General features: G+C 40.7%; 1 protein-coding gene across 1 annotated transcript in view; it reads right to left on the bottom strand.

Moving 5' to 3' along the window:
• Window positions 1-23085, bottom strand: part of ITPRID2 (ITPR interacting domain containing 2) — a 39702-nt gene that overhangs the window by 4161 nt on the left and 12456 nt on the right. The window contains exons 9-16 of the mRNA XM_063162263.1: window positions 19546-19618; window positions 13354-13442; window positions 9095-10309; window positions 6483-6563; window positions 5988-6115; window positions 4832-4982; window positions 3488-3553; window positions 2461-2841 (exon numbers count right to left, since the gene is read on the bottom strand). Of these exons, the coding sequence (XP_063018333.1) occupies window positions 2461-2841; window positions 3488-3553; window positions 4832-4982; window positions 5988-6115; window positions 6483-6563; window positions 9095-10309; window positions 13354-13442; window positions 19546-19618 (2184 nt within the window). The remainder of the gene's footprint in view (window positions 1-2460; window positions 2842-3487; window positions 3554-4831; window positions 4983-5987; window positions 6116-6482; window positions 6564-9094; window positions 10310-13353; window positions 13443-19545; window positions 19619-23085) is intronic.

Here is a 23085-nt window from a genome sequence, read left to right as displayed (position 1 = left end):
GCTGGTGAGATTTTATGCTCAAAATAATAAGATGAGGAATCCCAACACCTGCACACATGTACAACCTACATTTTGAGGGATGTTGAGCTAACACAGATTTGAATGGAAAATGGAAAAGGGATGATTATCTGCCAGACCATCTCTGTCCCATTAAGACTCATTACAGCCTCTTAAAGCAGATGATGACAGGAAAATCATACATTTCCTTAAAGTGTAGCTTCATTAAGTGTCATTTATAATGAAGAACTGTTAGCAAAATCAGAATTTCCACTCTCATAAGCAGAAAGATCTTTAAACCAGCACATATTTTAAACTGGAGAAGAGCAGAGTGAGAGGGCCTGGTGGCCCTCCTAGTGACCCTGTGACTTATTCAAGTCAAGCAGTAAGTATTTCATGCGATAATCCTGTGGAGGCCAGGCTGCATTTCATCAAGAGAGCTACTGTTTGCTATTTTAACACTTCATGTTGCTGAATGTTTTTCCGAGGGAGTTAGTCCATTAATGCCAAAAGTTAACACCATGGGTTTTTTTCACAGAACAAATAGTTACAGGTCAAAGTTCACATGCATTACAGCCCACCCAGGCATATCACACCCACTGCCTGGCTTCTCCCTCCCCTAAACACAAGGTCAGCTACAGAGAATGGGAGGAATGAACAAGGGTTTAATATTTGTGAGTGCATACATCAAGAATGCATCCTACCAGATTTCTTTCTTTTGACAATGAAACTGGAATTCCTTTGCTAACAACAGGGCTATTTAAGCAAGGCATCATTTCAGTTTATGCTCTGTTTTAACTCTTAGGAAATAATACAGATTTTCCTGATATGTGTTTAATAGCATTCTCTGGTTCTGCAAAATCCACCAAGTGCTGTGAGCCAATGCATCTCCACTCTGACCTGCAAAACTCCTCATGCTGAGAATCTTGAGTTGATCCAGAACCCACTGCCAATGAAGTTAAACTGAGGGACAATCTTTCTGTGTGCTCAAATATTCACAAAGTGAGTCAAGCTCAGCTGTTTGCTGACTACTCATCTTTGAATAGTAGCCTCTCAGTTCAGTGTGGATTCTTTCAGCATTACAAGGTCCTCAGTGCCACACAACCCAAATAACAATCCCTGTGCAAAGAGTACACAACTTTATTTGCTGCCAACTAATGAAGCTAAAGAGGAACTTTCACAGAGGCTAACCTCAGAAAAAAATATTGACTGAAATAATCCTGTCCTTTGACTTCAGCCCACTGGTTTTTGTCTAAACTGCTTTTGCAGTACTTTTGAATTACTCCTTCCTACCTCCTTCCTATCTCAGTTTCTCCTTTAGCAGCCTTCCACCATGACACCACGGACATGTGGATTTTTACAGACAGCCTGGATACACAGGCCACCTTGGTTTCACTGCAGAATCAGAAGCACAGTGCAAGGTGCGCTAAACATCTCATGGACCACTCTTCTGATGAGTGGCATGCATCTCATCCATTTCACAGACAAAAATAAGGTAAAGCTGCTTCCAATTATCCACAGCTTCAACACACACAGACTTGGAAGGTACCACGGCATTACAGCCTGGTCTGTTGTACATTTCTAAGCATGATATCTTACCTAGTCCTCAGTGGTCTATGGCAGAGCCATACAAAAGCTTCAAGGGACAAGCTAAAGGCTAAGTGAACCTTCTCTTGTGAAGAAGAGGGAATAAAATCTACAAGTTCTCAATTCCCATTTCTGTATTCAGAGCAAAGTTTGCTCCACTTTTTCACAGGCACTTCATTTCAGAACAAGTAGTTTCTTTGGCTTCCTTTCTCCATTTATATTGCTTGCCAGAGAGCTTTTCTGTCATGCCACTAACAAAACACATAGTTTTAGTTGTGTTTCTTAACTTGGCCCACAGGAAAAATAACCAAGCACTCCTCACTTAGATTGACTGCCAATAAAACTAGTCCAGTACAATTGGTCCAAAATCACTCAAACTCTGAAATAACTTCCCACCTGCCTTCAGCTTGTTTCATTTACATTCCTATGGTCCTTAGTGGTTGGGGTAGAGGGACTAGAAAGTACACTTAGCATTTACTACAGCGTTGTTCCAGAAACACTATTTCACCACTCAATGAACTCCAGTTTGGCGTTTTAACAAGCAAACATGACAGAAATTTTCACTTGGGAATCGAAAATACTGCTGCTTAACCAAGTAGTAGAGACAGCAAATTCTTTCCCAGCCATACTTAGCTATTAATTTACATGCTAACCACTACCACTGAAAAAACATCCACTGCTTTGCACATAAACAGAGCTGAGGCTCCAACACCTAGTGACATGTTCTGAGCTTTCACACACAGCACAGGAACAGGATGGAGCCTTGGCTGGAGAGGGAAGAGAAAACCTTGATGGATAGGAGTTACAACCAGCCTTGCCTTTAGGTTTCAGGAAACTCAGTTCAAACATCCCAGATCTCAGCCCCTCCTTCCTCACCTCCCGTATGACTTGCTGTAGCTCCTCCTGCTCCACTGCTTTGTGGATTTCATCAGCTGAAGGCATGAGAGGGAATTTTTCAAGTTTGTGCTCCACCTCTGGCTTGGAGTCTGCAAGCTCCTCAGAGCTTTCCACTGGCTGTCCAGTGCCTGCTCTCAGCGGGGGAGTTGGTGTTAAGGCAACAGAGGCTCGGTACAACTTCTTGCTTTGACTCTTGGCTCTTCTACCTGTGTGACCAGAGCACACTGAAGAGGAATCCGAGTTTCCATGGGAGAATACCGACTCTGCACCCTCTGCTGGGAGAGTTTCCAGTCCAAGCTCTCCCAGTCCTAAACCCAGTTCAGACTTCAGAAATGACTGCTCTCGAATAAGCTCAGAGACCTAAGGATTCAGAAAAGAAACAGTCCTGAATAAGCAAACAAAAAAGTCACATAACTATGTTTTCTTGCTATTTATTTAATCGCTTACTCATTCCCTCCATGTAACAAATACAGTTATAGAATAAATATATCCTTTGCCTTTATTACTGCAACAAAGAGAATCATGAAAAGGAATGTGCCTTTTTAAAAGCCAACATAAATAAAAATTGTGGCTCTTCCCCAAGCCACCGACTTTTGCAACACGTATGCATCTTGCCAGAGCCATTGACAGGCACACACGTAAGGGTTTGATTTTCATTTGTTTGCTCTTTCCTTTCTGCAGTTTTTGAACTACTTATTTTCAGTAACAGAAAATGTGCAGAAATATAAAAAAAAAATTTCCCTAGAAAATTAATGAGGTAGTACCATCATTTGTATCAACTAAATGAAAAAATATCTCACTTCTACATATTCCTCTTAAAAGCTAACAAGACTCTACAGGCACTTAGACCTACAGCTAAATCTGCTTAAGGAAAATGGCATCAACAAAGCTATTTAAGGGAGTAAAGTATTTCTAAAATTATGTGTCAAATTAATCTCCTGCAACCTATTTTAAAGTAAAGTCTTCCTGGTTCTTTTCATCTGAAAAACACAGAGTAAACACTTACTGGTTCAATGACGTTCAATGGAGAAGGACATGACAGGTTATCAGCACTTCTGCTTCCATACATACCCTGAAAAATTAAGTTAAGTTAATGCACTTAGGAATTTCTTAGAGCTCTCAGAAGCTAGCATATAAACATGCTGCATGTCAGAAAACTTTCTGTAAAACCAGAAAGTTGGAAACCGGAAGCGGAGCTGGTTGGAGAAAGTTAATTTCAGTCATTTTTAAAGCTGGCGCTCTTCTATAAAAGGATTTACAAATAAAAAGTTATTTATTCGGTTCAAAGAATGCAAGTTTGGCTTGAGATCACAGTAATACCATATTTTCCTGTTCTTGGGTTTCAATGTTTTTTCCCATGACAAAATACTGAAGAGGAAGATGTGGCCTGTGACTGTGCTGCTTCTACAGAAGATGACTGGCTAAGAAAGAGAAATGAAACCCAGGAAGAGCATATGACAATTTTTGTCTGTGCTTCTTTTGTTTGGCTGATGGCAGAACTGCAGCACAAAAAGAGAGGAACAGTCCTTCGCTGAGTGGAAAAGAAGAGAAAGTATATTGCCATGCCACCAATAAACACAGACAAAGCCTCTTCTCCCCCTTCTTGCACTTTTGGGGAGCGTTTGTGGGAGCAGAGCTTTGCCCGCTGTTTGTCAGGCAGCCATGTCTTCATCTGAAGGAGCGACAAAAGGCAACGGAGGAAAAAACTCATGACAATGGGATTTTCCCCTTTTATTTGTTTTGTTTTTTTGCGTGTGTGGGGTTGGTTTTTTTTTTGGTGTGGGGGTTTTTTTTTGTTGTTGTTTTTGTTTTGGTTTTTTACTTTTGTTTTTGTTCCCAAGGATTGGCAGAGCTAGAGAGAAAGCACAGTCTGTTTCTTGGGAGAGAAACACTGTGAATGTCTCATCTCTCAAGAAAATCAGTGTAGAACTCCAGAAAGCCCATCACCATGCTCCAAGGATTTTAGACATAAGCTAGCTACCAAAACTGTGAAAATTCAGGGTCATGAAGAGGAAAAAGAAAGCACTAACAGAAGAGGTCTGTCTTTCTCAGCCCTAAAACCCCCCAAGGTATGTATTGATATGTATGAACACCAAGAAAGTCACAAAATTTTTCCCCAAGGTGAAATAGTGACTGAAAATGAGAAAACATGACCCCTGATACACATGGCATCATTAGATTCCATCTCATTCTAAGAGTTATATCAGTTATGAGTCATTATTTGTCCCTGCTCATTGCAGGTTGGACTAGATGATCTTTAAAGGTCCCTTCCAACCCAAACTATTCTACAATTCTCTAATGAACATTATATGGAGAAAAAACATGATGCTGTTGCAAAACTAATACTTACTATGTGTGCCTGAGGTCTGTAAGGTGAAGACATGTGCAGACTTCTGAGCTGGTCCTCCAAGGCAAGCAGACGTTCCTCCAGCTGCATCTCCAACTCCTGCAGCTCCATGCGGACAGACTTCCTCAGGCTCTGCAGCTGGTCAGCTTCGAATCTACAGCAAGGCCACCACAGAAAGGACAAAAGCAGTCACTGCACCCAGCTGCAAAGGGGTGACTGAGCAGGACAGTGCCACAAGTAAAGGACTTCATACAAGGGAATTCAAAGCAGGACACAGCAATATTAGCTGAATGCCTACGTGGCACAGAAGTCTTTTTCCGTTTATAGAAAAGATGTATCAGTCCACAGAAAAAACAAAACCACATAGTGTACCACAGAACAATCTCCAAAAATTTTAGCTTTAAATGCAGAAGAAATCAGTATTTCTACATATATCTAATCAAATTAAATTTAAAGCTGATAAGAACAAGCACCACAGAGTAATGCAGAAATCACATGTTACTTCTCCTCTGTGGTTATAGCTTCCCCAGCACTCAGAGCTACATTTTGGCCAGGAAGCCACAGTCTAAGGCAGCCAACTGATTTCAAATGTGTTTACTTTTAAAGTGATAGGCCAAGAGCTGATTCAACTAAACTAAATATTATATAATAAGTTTCAAAAATTGTTCCAGATCTGCTGCTACTACAACTCCTGGCGAGCACAACCACTCGGAGCCAGAATATGAACGCCATCTGTAGCTCAATGAGTAGCCACTGAAGGGTGGAAAATCATCTGAATGCTACAGTTTTCATTCTTTATTTACATCTATGAAGATGGGAGTGATCTAAAATCAATTTTTTAAGATTTCTTTCCCCTGCAATATCCTATGTTCAAGTATCCTATGATAACAACCCTTAATATCTGCAGCTGTAGAATCACTTTGGAGAAAGGATGCAGAAAAAATAATTAGTGAGAAATACAGATTGGAAGAGACAAAGAGTAAAAAAATCTAGAATGAAAATGCATAAAGAAAAGAGTAAATAAGATTTTGGCAAAAAAATTCATCTCCAACCCTGTTCAAATTGAAATTAATAGATTTCTTGCTGATCTCAAGAGCAGTAACACATTTTCCGATATGCCAGGGTATTTTCTCTTTGTTTTTTAATAAGGTAATTTTACCTTTCCTCCTCTGTCATGTGCTGATAAACCGTGGTCTGTTGACGCAACATAGTCAATTCCAAATCCATCATTTGGGTTCTGAATAAATTTAGATTTCTTCTCACCACTTGTAGCTCCTGGAAAGTATTCTGGGGAAATAAAAATATAATCATGAATTACATGGGAAAATGAATTAAAGTAAGTTTGGATCCTGTAGCCACATTTGCCCAGATGAGCCCTTTGAGTTAACAGCACCTCAGCAACTTCAGCACATGATGGAAGCTGCATGTTGTGCCATCACAAGGACTCAAGAAAACAACATTTTCAGCTGTATCATACGAGCAAACACATGAAAGTGTATTTAGATTAATTCCTTTCTAACATTATTTGTGGGAAGCTCTCTCTTGAGAACAAAGACAAACAACTGCCCAAAGTGAGCACAATCTGTGACACATTTAGAATGTCTCCTTGTATTTTATTTTGACTGAGTACCACTCCATAAACAGGGTGACTTACCTCGTAGAGAGGTAGAATGGATGATCTCTGAGTAGTGTAACCAGTGGCAGCTGAAAAATCCTGTCCCCTCATCACTGGGTACTAGGGGGAAGAAACAAACAATTTGAAATGGGAAAGGCACCCTCTGGAACACACAGACACTCCAAAAGCAGCCCTAAAACACAAACTTTCTGGCATTAAGATTTCTGCAATCCATGGAAATACTGTGTTGCAAAGAGGCAACCTTACAAAATGTCAGCACCACTTCTTAACTGACACACGTGCAACAATTTATGCTTGAAAACTCAGTAGTCTCAATTGTCTCAGCTAATGATAAAAACAATTCCAAAACTGTAACTGAGCAAATTAAACTATGCCCCATTTTGAAATCATGGTTGTAGTCAAATTTGTCATGGGATTTTCTTCAGTTCTTAGTTTGGGGAATTTCTGTTCCTTTTGGTTTATAATCTCACTACGTTGCCTTCATCCAAAGACCCCAGCTTGCTAATGATCTCTTATGAAAACAAGACTGAAGAATTTCTATTTGCATGTTGCAGCAACATATGGAGCAAAAAGATAAAATCCAGAGGTTTGTTACATGTAGAGACACAGCACAACAAAGAACAGTGGAAACAGCAAAAATGTTTACCTTCTCAAACATGAAAGACAGCTTGTCCAATATAATTTTGAAAGAATGCAAAGGACTACTGATATGTCATGGAAAATCTGAAGCATGTTCATTCATATAGAGAAGCCTTGCTCCAACATGATCACATCAAGGGGATGGGTTTATCTTTCCTCTGTCAGCTTTCTCTGTTCCCTGTTCTATCAGCAACTTATCTAGTCCTCCTTATTTCCTCTTAAAATCACAATCATATGTTTTAACATCTCAACTTTTTCTTTAGCCATTGAGTATGCTATGTGTCAAACTCAATCTCTACTGTTGGAAACCAATCTCTGCTGTGAGAAGGACCAAGGCCCCAGAATGAAACTAATTTAGACAAAATATGCTTGAAGAAGAACTAGTGGGCTAAACCTTATTATCCCCTCCAATGTCCTTTTCTCTCTTTTTTTTTTTTTAGATTTCTTTTTCAGCAGGTTCAGTTAGCATGGTATGTGTGGCAGAAGTACTGAGCACACTGTAACCTTACACAGATCAAGGCTGCAAGTGGTACACATGAGAGAATTGAAAGAATTGAATTCTCCAGAGAAGGTTAAGTTCTGCAAACACTTTCTCCCAGGAACACCATGAACACCACCTTGAGCAATAGGTGACTTAATACACAGGTTATCACAGCTTCCTGCTGCAGAGCTGGTCACCAAATCTTGCTCTGAGAAGCAAGGCCAGCTGATAGAACCAAAGGAAGACTGGACTCACCTCTAACTTCTGACAAGTGGCAAAGTCAGTAAAATAAGAGGGGCCCAAAAAAGGCCACTACAGCCTCCCACATGCAATATGGTGCAGGCAGGTGCATGTTTGCTCTTGGGTAAAATGCACAGAAATTTCAGGTCTACAACTGCATAGTATTCACATATTCATACATAAACGAGCAGAGTCTGTAACTACCTTGCCCACACAGCCTCCTGCAGGAGCTTGCAGGATCCTAAGTTGGACCACTACCTAAGAAAACAGCAGAACCAGGATGGCAGGAACAGCTGGCAATCAGGAGAGGAGGAGCAGAAGGTGTGGCAGAAATTGGTAAAATTTACGTGCTTGCATTCTCAAGCTTTTCTTCTCTGAGTGATGAGATGGATAAAATTTCACATGCTCTGACAAAATCAATTCTTAATAAAAGACTGATGTTATCAAGAACATGCTGGCTAGCACCAGAGTTGCAAGTGGAAAAGATTGGCATGAAACAGTACAGAAACACACGGAGATCAATCACTGACATCATTATTGAAGTTTTGCGACTATAAGGAAAAAGATGCACTTTTAACAGCTGTATGAGAAGTATGTCAAAGAGAAGAGAAATCAAAGGATTGACCAGACTATTCTGTGATTCTATAAATATGCATTTTAAAATCTAAATCTAATGATTCTCATCTTAAAATAAAATAATAGCTGATAAAGAGTACGCTGTTCCTCCCCCCCATCCAAGAATATCCATAAAGCTAAAAAATAAAAAATACTGGAAAAAAAATCACTCTGGATCAACTGGAACAAGAAAACATTGAATGCAAAAAAGTGGAGCATTGAAAAGATGATCACAGAATCACAGAATATATTGATTGGAAGGGACCCACAAGGGTCTTCGAAGTCCAACTCCTGGCCCTGCACAGGACAGCTGCAAGAGTGATTCCATGTGCCTGAGAGCATTGCCCAAATGCTTCCTGAACTCCACCAGGCTTGGTGCTGTGACTTCTGTGGGGAACCTGTTCCAGTGACCAACCACTCTCTGGGTGGAAAACTTTTTCCTAATATCTAACCTAAAACTCCCATCTTTGAACGCTTCAAACTTGCCTGTTTAAACAAAAGCTCCTAAAACAGTAGCAAATCAGACTTGGACAAAATATCTTTTTTTTCCTGATCTGCTGAACTACACAAAGGAATATTCAGGTTATCACCTTGGTTTGGTAAGGATAAAATAAGGAGCCCCTTTGACCAGGGGCAAAGCCAGGCTTCCTCTTACCTGTGAGAGGTTCTGCAGAGAGTTTCTGATGTCATGGAGGACCCTGCGGAGCTGCATCTCCACAGTGGAGGGTGGGTTCATAGCAGCAGGACGATGAGGAACTCCATGCCTTGGAAAGAAGGGGCAGCTGAAGGGGGAAAGCATGGCGCTGAAGGAAGAGCCAGAGATGCTTGGGATACTGTGGGTGCTGAGCGTCCTCATGTGCTCGCACAGCGGCCGGTCCTGCCACTCCGTGGGGAGGGAATGGAGGGAGCACGTGGAGCGGGACATGGCTGCTGGCATGTGCAGGGGGCAGCTCTGTACCCTGGTGGGACTGAGCTCCTCAGACAGCCTGCTGGGCCCTGCCTGGGGCACCTCTTTCTTGGAGGACGAAGGTGCAATAAACAGGGTGGATTTGCACACAGGATGGCCGGAGGCTGCCTCCTCCTCATTTCTGTCATTCTCAGATGCCGCTTCCTTGTCCTCCTCCACCTGTGTGTACTTGTAGGTGAAGGAAGGAGGACTGCAGAGAGTCTCTTTTCCTGGAGTTAACTGAACATTCACAGAGGACACCACTTTCACTGGATTCAGCAATGCAGTTGGGAGAGACTGAGACCGCCTTAGAGGATAGCCCGATTCAGCAAACCAGAGTCTCTGCTTCCTCAGAAGATCTTTTGACTTAAGCAGAGTGCATCTGGCCTTGGAGTCAGGTGAGTTGATGATCCTCATCTCAGCTCTTTGCAAGGCAACCTGAACTCTGTCCACAGATGATGTGGAGGAGCCATCACCTTCCAGAGACTGCATCGACTTGAGGATATGGTGTGTGTGATACTGAGGAAACTCAAACACGCTGCCTTCCTCCAGCAGGTCTGATTCTTTTTGCTCACTGGAAATGTCTTCCTCTTTAGAGCTGACCTCTCCTTGGACTGTCTCTGATATATGAGATGACTTGCTTTCTTGTCCTTGATTTTGTTCAGTTTTACAGTCACTAATTTTTCTGTCTTCACTCCTTCTGCTATCAGAAGATTTTCGTCTCTCTACTTGAGAGATAATATCCTCTTCATCATCATCATAATCCTCCTCCTCATCATCTTCCTCCTCCTCCTCCTCAAACTTATCAAAACAGGGCAGTTCCTTGGCTATCGGTGTCTTCTGTTCCTCACTGTGCGATGTCACAGTTGTTTCACTGTCACAGCTGTCAGCACTGCTTCCCATGCCCTGCAAAGACTCCTGAACCTAGGAAAGATATGAGACAGCAAAGGAGTGAATGTACTGGACACTCAACTACTGCCTTCTCAAGAGTCAGGCCATGAGTCCAAGAACACCTTCACAGGGCATTGGAGGGGGGAGCAGAAAGAATAATGCACTTAGTGTGTAAGAGAAACGGTGAAGTAGAACAAAGAAACTGTAGTATCAGATACATTGGGAGTACAATGAAGTATGGCACCAAAAGGAGGTTTTTATTTTCTCTAAAGAGAAAATTCTCCACACATTCCTTTGATTTGACAATAAATTCAATACTGTAAGAAGAATAGAAGCGGCAAAAGAGTAAGAGCAAGAAGAATACAATGCTAGTATTTTAGGTGGTGATGACAAACAGATAGCTGGGTCATGGAACAAAGCATTTCCCATTTATAAAGGTTTACAACAGTGAAATGAAGGGTTGCATTAGGAAATGTATACAGAGAAGCGAGGAGAACTACAGACTGTAGTGAAACTGTGTTACAGGACAACACCAAGAATGGGAAAGCCAGTCTGCCCATAAACTAAGCCTGTTAAATAAAGAATCATTGAAGACTGAGAATATCACATCAGGATGTTAATCTCAGTTGGAGACCACATCTGGTACTATTAGCCAATCCCTCCTTTCTCCTGAATCTTCTTCCCCTATTTATTTCATTCTAAATAACAATTTAAACCAGAGTACATAGACGAGGGAGTTGTTAATTTAGTAGGTAACAAATGGCAGGAAAAACATTTAAGAGAAAGGAAAAAAGAAGAGAACTATTCATTGTAAAGCACATTCTTGAAGCGGGCCTGACTGACTGCTGTATTTACAAGTGCACAAGACATTTCCCTAAGAGTATGTGGTATAAAGTATACTCTTGGAAATTTACCATAGTTGATGCATGAACTAGAAATTTTCCTATCTCTACTTTCTGCAGTTCTTGCTGCCATTAGGATATTAGTTATTAGTTCCTTCTAAAGAGATTATGTTTTTCAGGCAATAGTTCCTTCTCCAACCATCTAGAAGATTTCAGCCATGAATGTCATCTTCACAAGTACATATCTAACATTGCACTCACTGGCACAGCAACAAATTATTGTGAAAGAATGTGCACATTCAGATGGTTTTCAAGTTAAAGGTACTAAATGAGCAAAACATTATAATGTTTAGGTGAAATCATGTGGGCTACATGTGTGTCTATCTGTTTCCTAATCCTCCATCACATTGTTCAATTATGAGTAAAGCATAAGAACTTGGATGGAGAATTCTGGCTTCTTTGCTAACACAAAACCCTTCTGCAGAATACCCTATCTCAATATCAAAATCTCCCTCAGAAATCTTAATTAAGGAAGTCAGAGATGAAAGGCAATATGGGTTAAATTTTGAGTTCTCTCCTGAGTTTCAGAGGAAGGCTATGGGTGCTAGAGTCAATAATTTAACAGTAGATGGCACTAAATTACCATACTTTTAAGAAACAATATATACTCCTCTGTATCCCCTTCATTTTTTCTCAGGTTCTCTTCACCAGCTGCCAAGTTCTCATTTCCCCTAGCTGCATCATTCACCCATATTTTCTGAATTCAGCTCAGCACTTGGTCAGAATTAAGAATTGAAGGGGGTAGAGGAGAGCCTAGCAACTCCATGGCACAAACCTCATGCAGCCTCAAAATACTTTTTCAAAACAGCAGAACAGAAAACAGAAATCTCTTCCCTTTACAGCCAACACAGATAAACTCCAGCAATATCCCAGTGAAAGGGTGCTTAGCTGCAACATACTTTTAGTGGGCTCTTCATCAGGTTGTAACCAACATAAAAATCAGGAGTGACCAACTCTCCTCTGAGTCACCTTCTAACATGCCTGTCAACTTCAGTGCACTCCCAGCTCTGTAGAGAGCTGAACAAGTATGTCAGCTGATCATGCTCTTTGCAGGAACTCAGGATCATTTTTCCCTTTACTCATTATTACTCCTTTTCTTGCTCTTGAAAAGCACTAAGCTGATGTTTAAGGGAGACAAAGACCAACACTATCATGGCTTTTATTTTGGCACTCAGTTGAAGAACTACTAAATCGGAAAACCCAGAATTCCAGTACCAAAATGAAAAAGCAACACTGATGGATGAAGAGGGTAAAAAACTCTTCCTAGTAACTGCCAAACAGCTTTTAAAGTGCTTGGTGTGCCACAAGGGAGAAACACATGGTAGCATAAGAAACAAGTCAGCAGATACAAGCTATAGAGATGAAATTGCCGGAGATACCCAGAATCCCATTTATTCATTTGGGCTGTGGTCTAGGTCTCAGGAATAGCTGGCCTTGAGAGCAGGATCCAACTCAAGGCCTTTCACTGGCTGACTGACAGGCCAATCAAATCATGGCTATTACTGTGTGAATGTTTTAGGAGAACCAGGAGAACAGCTCTCCAAAATATCAGATACAATGCAGTCAAGCATGTGTATTGAGCACACACCTAAACACCAGGCTGGAACAAAAGTTTTCCCTAAGATATGAGGTCTCTCAGGTCAGCATCACAGCAATTTCTGGGACTAAGATCAAAGAAACCAGAACAAGAAAGAGCATGGAAGGTCAAAATCAACTAAAATTAGTCCATCTTCATAGTAAAGCTAGTGTGAAATTGTTTTCACTTTCTGTCAATTGGTAATAAAAAAAAAAAAAAGAAAAAAAAGAAAAAATGCAGGGGGCAGGGGGGAGAAGTACATGGGCAGTGGGAAGGCAAAAATGATAAAAACATGAAACAATCACCAGATCAGCTTTAATCTTTCAAGACCTTAATCTCTACCCACTACTGAGAGGAATCAACAGTGAGAAAAGATACACCAGTAACAGCAAACAGAACATACTGAATTTAGACCTTATTCCAGTCCCAAGTATACCCAGATTAACCTACTAAAAAGGCTTTCAAGTCTGAACACAGAGACTTGGCAGGTCCAGCTCTGAAAACTATGATTTTATAGACCTAGACTGACAGTCATAGTAACAGTCAAACACTGTTTCACACTAATCAGGAGTATTTCAACCACAAGATGAGAACCTTACCTGAAGCTGACTGAATGGAGAACAGTCTGTAGAGTCCTCAGCAAAGCCACTGCTGTCAGAGTGCTGACTTGCTGTCCTTAAGAGCTGATCTGTTTGAAACAACCAAAACCCAACTGGAATTACTTTACAAATCACAGCCTTTCAAGACCAATCTCACTGAATGCAAACTTTCCTTTTACAGCAAAAAACATGAAATGGGTAATACAATTGCTTTTCAGTTTCCACTTTGAACAAAACCGAGAAACAACTTTTTTGTGTCAAGCAAAATCTCTCTCACCCAAAGCCCTACTTGTGAAACTTCAAGCAACCATTTTTTACATTTTTCCTTCCTGTGCTGTGGAAAAAAAAACCTCTGCAGATATTGCCCCTGCTGGAGTTCTCCTTTCACAAAACTGCATCACGGATTAATTCACACACAGGCAGTGGAAGAGTTGCTTTTGTGTTGAAAAGTACAGATTTGACACCTCTCCTGATCATGGAGATTCTGAAGATCACTGGTCTCTCACCAGCCTAGACCACCCCAGACACCCAGAAGGACAGCATCACATGGGCAGAGAGGGCCATGTGGAAGACTCTGCCAGCTACTGGAGAGGATCCTCCACTGGCTTAGCAGACAAATGCAGAACATCCCTTACACATCAATGGGCAATCTGCCAAAGCACATTCCCAATGCTCATTTTATACACCAGAGATAAGATCCTCCTACTTGTTCCTTTCTACTCTTATTAGGTAAGCATTAAAATAGCCTAAAGAGGCTCTTAAAACCCTAAGTGCTTCCCAGGAGTGATTTCCCCTGGTGCAAGCACTGCACTCACTAAGCAGCTTTGCAGGGAGATCTCAGCAAGCTCTGCAGCACACTATTGCATGTATATTTTTCCTGACTGGACACAGGAAGCACTCACCAAGTGCAATGTTTACCTTATGGCACCAGAAACATTTTACCCAGCCTGAGGTGGGCAACAACCTTATCTCACCTTTAGAGCACAGCAGAAGTATAAAATCTTGGAGATGGGAACTACAGTGGCCTGCCACCTTCTCCTCTGGAGCCTTAGGCAAGAGCTTGCTGCTGTCTCCTCAAAGGCTCAATGCAGAATTTTGCCCCAGTTAAATGTAGTCATATAATTAATCCCAGCTCACAGCTCAATGCAATGGCATGCATTATGAAAACTGTTGGATATTTACAACTAATTTTTTTTTAGTATTCATTTTGATAAACACTTTACTAACACAGAAATAAGTAAGAGCCTGCACAGTCTGTGAACACCAGTAGAGGCAAACTGCCCACTAAGCTTCTGTATCAGTGATGTCACACAGCTTTTAGGGAGTGCCTTTCAAATTGTGCTGCTGCTCTGTTATCATAGTAGCCACAATATCCTGCGATGACAAACAACTTTTCTACCTCAAGACAGACATCCCCACCCAACTCCCAGTAAGGACAATGGTAATTACTTCCCTGAGAACTGGATCTTATTAACTGACTAATTCACTTAATACAGCTGAAAGAGCATGCCATGATCAGCTTGCCACTACAGCTGAAGCTGGGGGGAAGCTGTTACCTTCTTCATGGTGAATAGTTATCTAATTTTGTTGCCAGATATTCAGCCTCCTCTGACTCTTTTCTTATCTGGGGAACTTTAACAGAAGAGAAAAAAACCCACTACTAGTGAAAGCCTTAGCCTCTCTTAGGGAAGAGATCCCAATTACTTCAGATAAAGCAATTCACCAGTGCATGTGCATGAACTTCATTACTGTTCAATAGAACATTGACCTGCCCTTCTGCTTCCTTCTCAGTCAGTATTTCCTTTTCAGCTATAGAAAGGAAAATTACATCTATATGTTTTCTGAAATCAATTCTTGGGCTTCTCAGAGACACAGTACTGAAGTTAAAATGAGTCTTTCAGATAATCTTCCATAGCACTGGTTATTTATGGACATGCTTAGACAGTCTCACAGGACAGAAACCACCAGGCAAAGGATCAGCCTAGAGCAGTCATTCACACTGGCCTCATTTATGGCAAGTGACTGGCACAGTATGAACAGATTCAAAACTGCCTTGGTTCAACCTAAGGAGACCTAGTCCTTTCTACAGGTATCCCTTGCTTTCAGTGCTACAGAGCTGCTAGGATTTTTTAATGTTCTAAAGCAAATCAGAAAATATGTTTTCTGAGTAGTCATCTGCTACCACACCTTACCCTGGTCCTTTGCAAGTTCTTAGGGCTCTCCACAACATCACTATGATGTAAATGCAGTAAAAAATTATAAAGAGTTGGAATCTCTACTGAATCAGTAGTGAAATGACAAGGTTTGGTACTGTAAATACTGGAAATACCAACTAGAACACTGGGATATACAGATACATAATGATATCCACCCTCTTGACAAGACTGATCCAGCTATGTAGCCTGCTCTACAGCACCTGGATATCTCTCAGATTCAAGCAAACAAGGGGAAAATAGGAACACACTTCAAAAAAAGCCACAGAGTTACATCTGGCTCTTGACTAAAGGTCCTCCTGGCAAAGGAGAATCTTAGGACAAGGAGTTTGCAGTGAGATATGGGTCCCCTCTCTTCACCTTGAATACAGAAAACTCAGCACTAAAGGTTGGTTTTATAGGCTGGGATCATCCCTTGCCCTGCGCAACCCCAGGAAGGCAAATATACCTTCTGCAAAAAGGTACCACTGCACAACACTGACTCTGCCACTCAAAGCTACTATCAACACTACACACAGGAAATCTTCTGAACTACTGGGAGGAGGCCAGTGGCAGGATAATAACGAAAGTGTGGAAGAAGGAACCAGCTACAACAAACAAAACCACCAGGAACAATCAAACTCCCATCCCAGTTTAACAGAGCACAAATAAAATGGCTTATTGGATTGTTGTTTTAAACTATATATTAAAAAAAAATCAAAGTGTATTTGGGCACTGAATATATGTTAAGAAAATTGTGTATTCATAAATAATCTAAATAAACAGAAAAAGTTCTAAACAAAGAACACATGATGAAGAAACAAGTCTGTGGTTTACAAAACATGAGGGCAGATTCAGCAGAGCATCCCTGTCAGGGAAATGATTAGTTCATCTATTGCAACATCATAATGAGCTACCAGTGTCAGTCTCACCTCTTCTGTGTCACTCAACTGCTCACACAGAAGAGGAGAAGAAATATGTGGAAACTGTTCATAAAGTTTTAACATTTTTTTCTTGTACCTGCACTATTGGAAAAGTTCAAATGCACTTTGAATTTTATAAGATAATAATTAAATTAACATTCCCAATTTAACTGTGAGGTATTTTATTATAGGATTAAATATCAATTGTCCCTTCTTTACATACTGATCCCACCATGCACCCCAGCACTAACAAAACCAGCCCAATAGGAGCCCTGTTGCAAAAACTCTGAGTCCCTGGGGATTTCCTTGCATCTGGACAGATAAGCACAGACTCCCACAAATACTAAATGTGTTCCAGATGTTTTCTTCTTACTCCCCCATCTCCAATCTCCTGTGGAGCTGCACCCACAGAGAGCTATAAATACAATAATTTATTAAGGACAGGAAGTGCTGATGATGTGCTTTCTTCCCTTTCAAGGATTAAACTTGCAAAACCAATAACCTTAATGCCTTAAAAGAAACAGGTCTGTGGCTACTCAAAATTTCACAGAGCCATGTTGATGCCAACAACCAGAGATTCATGATTTGCAGTGTCCTGAGAAAACTTTTTCCTCTAGGCATTGTACCTGCATTTGTCTTTCTTTTGGGGCATTTTTTTTGGAATTGAAGGTGCTGCTGTATGATATGTCAATAAGAATTTTGTTTTTGCATTAACAAACCTTTCTACCAGATAACTTTGCAATACGCTTTTTTTATAGTGGACATTCAGCAGTGCTGTGTGTTTGCAAACTAGCTGAAGCTTTTCATTCTTGCGTTCCTAAAACAACTGAGATAAGACACATGCTTTAGTTAGGAGTCTAAACAGCAGTAGACTGTGTTGTTCAACCATAATAGTCAACAGTCAGCCAGACTATTTCAGTAAGAAAAGAGAATATCTTTTTTTTTGAATAGTTCACTTCTTATTAAAAGCCCTCTTAATATGCCTTACAAACCGCTGTAAATTTCAGAGAAAGCATCCACAGTCCTCTGTGCAGATGTAAAATGACACCGTAAGGTTTCTAATAACCTGCACCAAAGAACACCAACCCTACTAACTGACAAAGAAATACCACCACATAGAAAAAGAGGTACAGAAGAATTCCTTCAGGGAAGTATTCATCTGGAACAAATCTTTATGTGTTCTTATGCACCACAGAGAAAAAGCCACTGGAAAAGGTGGGTTTGTATAAGGATTGTCAAATTAAATCACACTGCAACAGAGGACCTGTGGTTGAATTCCATGCTGATCCCACCTCATGAGATTGCTAGCGAGAGTGGAATTTCACATTCAGACAACGGCCAGAATGTTTAGTAAGTGACCACTAACTTTGTATGCCTTCTAACTTGGTGAACATCCACCCTCTGAGAAAGCAGGCTGAAAGGCCTCCATGTTGTCCCATGTTGGACAACTTGCAAAAAGAAAAGTTGGCTACAGTTTTTCTGCATTTTGGGTTAGTTCTCCATCAATGTTCGCCCTCTTGGCAACTTGACTGAAATACACACAGAACAAAGTCCTACAGTTTTTGTGTCTCCCAGGTGAAATAAAATGCTGGTCTCAGACTAACTTTTAGTGAATGTTCAGGTATTGATATCCTTGTCAGATAAGTCATAGAAAACTCTAGGTAATGCCTGCCTGTTAATAAAGTGTCACCACTAATCTGTGTGAAGTGTATTCAGAAATAGGAGAGACATAGTGCCTGGGAAACATGACCTGGCCTACTTCAGTCAGACTGAAGTCCCACTGCTAGAACTGTTGGTAGCTTTCAGCAAGTACACACACGACCATCTCACTTTTCTTTCTTGTGTGGTGGAAGAAGAGCGTAAAATAACTACTGGGAGGAGAAAAGATGAAAAAAAATTATTTTATCTCCTCCCTGACTGCAGCTCCTGGTTCCTTAACTTGGTTTTCTCTGAAAAGCTCTCCCTGAAGCTGGAGAGGCTGGCAAACAGGAGAGCCCTGCCCTATAAAGACTGCACCTCTTTTCATGTAGTCATGTAAAGCAGGTGGAGGAAAGAGGAAGCATGTAAGGAGGAAGTACTAGGAACAGTCAGAGATTCAGTTTCTGGCAATCCTTAGTGGCCTATGTTTGTACCAGAGGAAGCTTAGTGAGCACCAGGCTGTGTTGTGCAGAACACTGATGAACAAGTAGCACAAGCTATCACCACTAACCAGGCACTACTCTCCCACACTTAGTCCAGGGCACTCTCAACCACGTTCATGCAATTCAGCTGACAGGTCACACAACTGTCAATTCATTTGTGCAAATGCAAATAAGATGATCTGTGTTTCTTTAGAGAGGTTTTTCTGCCTCTCTTAAGTATCTAGAGATGCTATTCACGTTTCACCAAAAAATTGCAGGCATCTAAGCACCTCCCTAAGTGTAACAAGCTCCAGTTCCTCTTTAATTAAATGTATCAGCTAGAGAATGACCTTCACTTGCCCACACTGGGCAAAGTAACAATCACAAAATAAATGTAAAAATCAGCTTTATCCCCGTCCAAGCCATAAAACACATAAATAAGAATTTGAGATGAAAGCACAAACTAAGTGAACCACAACAGCCAGTGCACAGCTTTCTCCATGTGAGGGACTACAGTTTCCACGTGGGTGTAGAGACACTAGTTTTCTGTGCAGGCAGCCTGCAGACAGAGCAGTAGTGCGTAGGAAAAAGCTGCATGTATCACGCAATTTAGGTTTAAAACAATGTAATTTCAGTTTAAATGGGTATCTTAAATTACAGGATCTACTAAGGAAAAAAAAAATCCCACACAATCTGAATTAACATTTCAGGCCATCTGAACTACCATCAATTACACAAGAGTGAAAACAGCCAGTGAGGTTATAGGGCTGTTGTCTTGCCTGTAATTTGGTTGCCACTTTGTAGTAATGTTCTGTGATTTAGCTAAAAAAGAAACCCAAATCCTTTTTATTTCTAGAGAGAAAAGAAACTTTAGAAGCTTAAAATATCTGAATCAGCCTTTCAGAGATGGAAGGACACAGCAGTCTGATGTCCTCACAGAAGCTGCAGTCTACTCACCTTTCCTTGACTTGGTCACTGCTAGCTGATGTGTAGCTGAAACGTGAGGTAGATCCCCCTCTGTACTCTGGATCTATCAGGAAGAGGAGATGAATATTTTGTCAGGCCAACTGGAATACATTCCTGTGCTTAGGAATGCCTAAGCTATACACACTGCACATGCAGGAGGAGGTTTTGGTGGCTTTTTCCTCCAACCTATACTGGTGGAAGGAGCAAATTGTGATCTCCTTGAACCAACTTTCACCAGGCATTCAGCAATGCTCCTGGAGGAGAACAGTGATCCTTGGGCAGCACCTCCCACACAGAGCACAGACCTCCCCTCTGGCTACCCTCTGCACGCAAAAGACCTGGAAATCACATCCTGTGACAACACAGAGCTCTCAGTTCCTCTTTGAAAAAACACTAAAATTACTGTGTGAAAACACCTCTGACCACCTTTACACTACTGTCTTTTTCCAGTCAGAACTCTTGGCCCTTCATTTGAATTTAAAGAACAAGTACAATAGATGTAGAAAAATGTATGAGGAGGTCAGCACTCATGGACTGTCATCTGCTGCCCTACCAACTATTTCCTACAAGCCACCAAACCTCCAGCAGAAGGACCCAGACCCAGCCAGAACCTACTCCAGACTTCACCATGCCACTACTCATGGAAATAATTGCTATGTCTTCCAGCACAGAAAAGGAAGATAATTCAGATCCATGCACATTTCAACTGGAAAATGTAAAACTACATAAAAATGAATCCTTTCACTCAGTAACTTTGTGAAACACAGTCTTATTAAGAAAGCAGTTCTCAGGCAAATGTTCAAACAATGAAAACAATATGCCTAAAATCTCAACAGGGAGGTCTTTGTTTGGTTCAAAACCTAGAATATGTTCTCTCTTTTTGCATGTGATCCTGAAAAAATCCTAATGGATCACACGCAAGTCTACATGCACAATCCCCCTGTCCAGCTCTCCCCAACCCTTCCCTCTAATGGGCTGCCAGCCCAGTTTCAAAACTATAACACAATGAATTTATCTCAATTTTTTATCAACTTAAAAATGTAAAAATCAAGATACTGATGTTGATAAGCCAAAATTCGTATTTGGCTAAAGAAGAGGTTATATTTGCATTGATCTCATGTGTATAGCAACCATATTTATATTTAGTTACTTTAACACAATAAACCTTACTTTTACACAATAAACCTTGTGGCTTCTGTTCTTTTAGGAGATGAAGGCTGTAACAAAGGGGTAAATCCTTATTTCATCCAAGTGCAGGGGAGTCTAGAAGGGGGTCACCATTTAAGATTAGGAAAAAACTAGCTTGGCATTTTTATTTTAACAAAGAACAACAAGTAATCTTACAGACACTTTAATAAAAGTGTCTTGATTCTCTCAAACCTCCCAGTTTCTGATGGCTAAATTTGCAGCCTTCCAAAAGCTAAGGTTCTTCTCATTTAAATACCATCCACCTCCTGTCCTTGGCTGGGAGACAGCATTCCATTCCAACTGTGTCCGCAGCACGGTGCAGCTCCTCAAGCACACAGAAGCTCCTTCTCCATCCCTCCAGCCAATATTCATGCTGGGAAGTGACCTTCAGCACTGTCATTGGCCACCTCAGGAGTGGGTGTTTGGGGGAAATCCTGTCCTGACTCACTCCCACACTAGCTATCTTCACAGCCACAGACTTCCGAAGGGCACGCAAACCTCCAAGGCATTTGTAAGCCTTGGAAAGAACTTCCTTGATATATCTGTCATCTTTCTTATGCATAAGAATGCACTCCATGCCAAGCTAGGAAAACAGGGGGAGGAGTTACTGTCACTGTTTCTAAGACAGTTTATTGTTCATTACACCCTGCTTAGAGACGCACAAAAATAAAATCCCACTGCCAGGAATTGTTCAGCAAAACTGAATCCATCCCTCCCAGGGATCTGTAGGCAGTTGATCAGTATATACTATATTGCATAAACAAAAAATCCACCAAAATCCCATCCCACATCAGATGCTGTCTTGCTAAAACAGCTGTGTTTATGCCTGGCATCACTGCACAAAGTGTGCAACCAAACTCTGCAAACACATCACATTTGAGCAGAATTCAGCGAGCCTTTCCAGCCAGCTTACTCTGAAGGAAAATTCCACACCTCTTTTTAATATAAACATATGTATATACATGTATATAAAATACATTAATTGTTTCAGTTTTGCCCAAGGGTACCAAAAATGGATTTCTCCTCTGAAATATACAGCAAAATGCATTGCTGCTCAGTCCCATCCAATTGTGCCAATGCAAACATTTTTGTAGCTACACAACAAGCTGTATCAAGAAAATTATCTGGCTGAAAACTAAGCCAGGAAAAAGAAATAAATCAAAATACACTGAGTTTCTTCTTCCCCTCTCAATTGGACTAGTCCTTTGTTCTGGTTCAGTAGATGGCCACCAATATATGGGTAGGACAAACTGGAATAAACAAGTGCTAGGAAGCACAAGAGGCTTGATTACCTTTTTTTTTTGCTTAATGAGTGCCTTCAGCTACAACATTAGATGATCTAGAAGAACTTGTCATGACAATATGACACCAGACACAGTATCTTCTAAATCATCACTTCATCATTCACTGTAAAATTCTGTGGCTTTTCTATTCACTTGCTTTCTTCATTTCACCATTGAAATCACAATATCCTTCATTTTATGTATCTATTTCACATAGACAAAAAACTTAACTGCTGAACTTTGAACAGTCACATTGAAATGTGTCCACAAAAGCATCTACTAATTTAAGAATATTGAGATAGTTTTTACAATTTGAGCATTAAGTCTATGCAAAAATTGCATTCTTGAATCAGTAGGCTGCATGTTTACTAGCCTAACAAACAAATCACTTACAGGAACCTGGGAATTAAAATTCCTTTGGGACAATTTTCAATATGAAAATGGGTATCTGTATATATGAAGATGTTAAAAGACACCTAGCACAGACTGTGCAATTAAGCCTTGCCAAAAGTCATGTCACAGCGACCTTCAATGTGCTAATTTCCAGAGAACAAATAAATCAACTTAGAGTAGATTGTAATCAAAACCGAAAGTTGCACAAGATGAGCACCTCACGTTACATGAAAGTCCCTCCTCTGTTTCACTGCAACAAAACTCTTGCTTTATTCATGAATTTATCTTTAATAAACATCAATTAATAAACGGAATTTACTTTTGGTAACGAAAGTAATGATTTCTACTTAACAATTTAAGTAAAGTAAAAACTAAACACACAAAGTTTTGTTGCGTACAAAGCCTAACCTAGATTTACTTACATAGGGAAACCTTCCCAGGAGTTATCCCAGTGATAGCAATTACCTGAATTTGATTTTAAAAAAAGAATGAGAACTTTCCCAGTGACTTAGGAACAACAGCAGCAGCAGCACCAAGTTACCTTCTTAAGAGGATCAATTAGAGCAGTCTGCAACTGCTGAGAAAGCGCAACACTCAGAGAATTTCAAGTATTCCTGGAGAAAACACTGTCAACTGCACAGGAGGGAACATTCCTGTGCTGGCAGAC

The sequence above is a fragment of the Melospiza melodia genome, chromosome 8, assembly GCF_035770615.1.
Source record: "Melospiza melodia melodia isolate bMelMel2 chromosome 8, bMelMel2.pri, whole genome shotgun sequence".
NCBI lineage: Eukaryota > Metazoa > Chordata > Aves > Passeriformes > Passerellidae > Melospiza > Melospiza melodia.
Note: the sequence above shows the minus strand (reverse complement) of the source record. Positions and strands in the feature narration are given on the sequence as shown.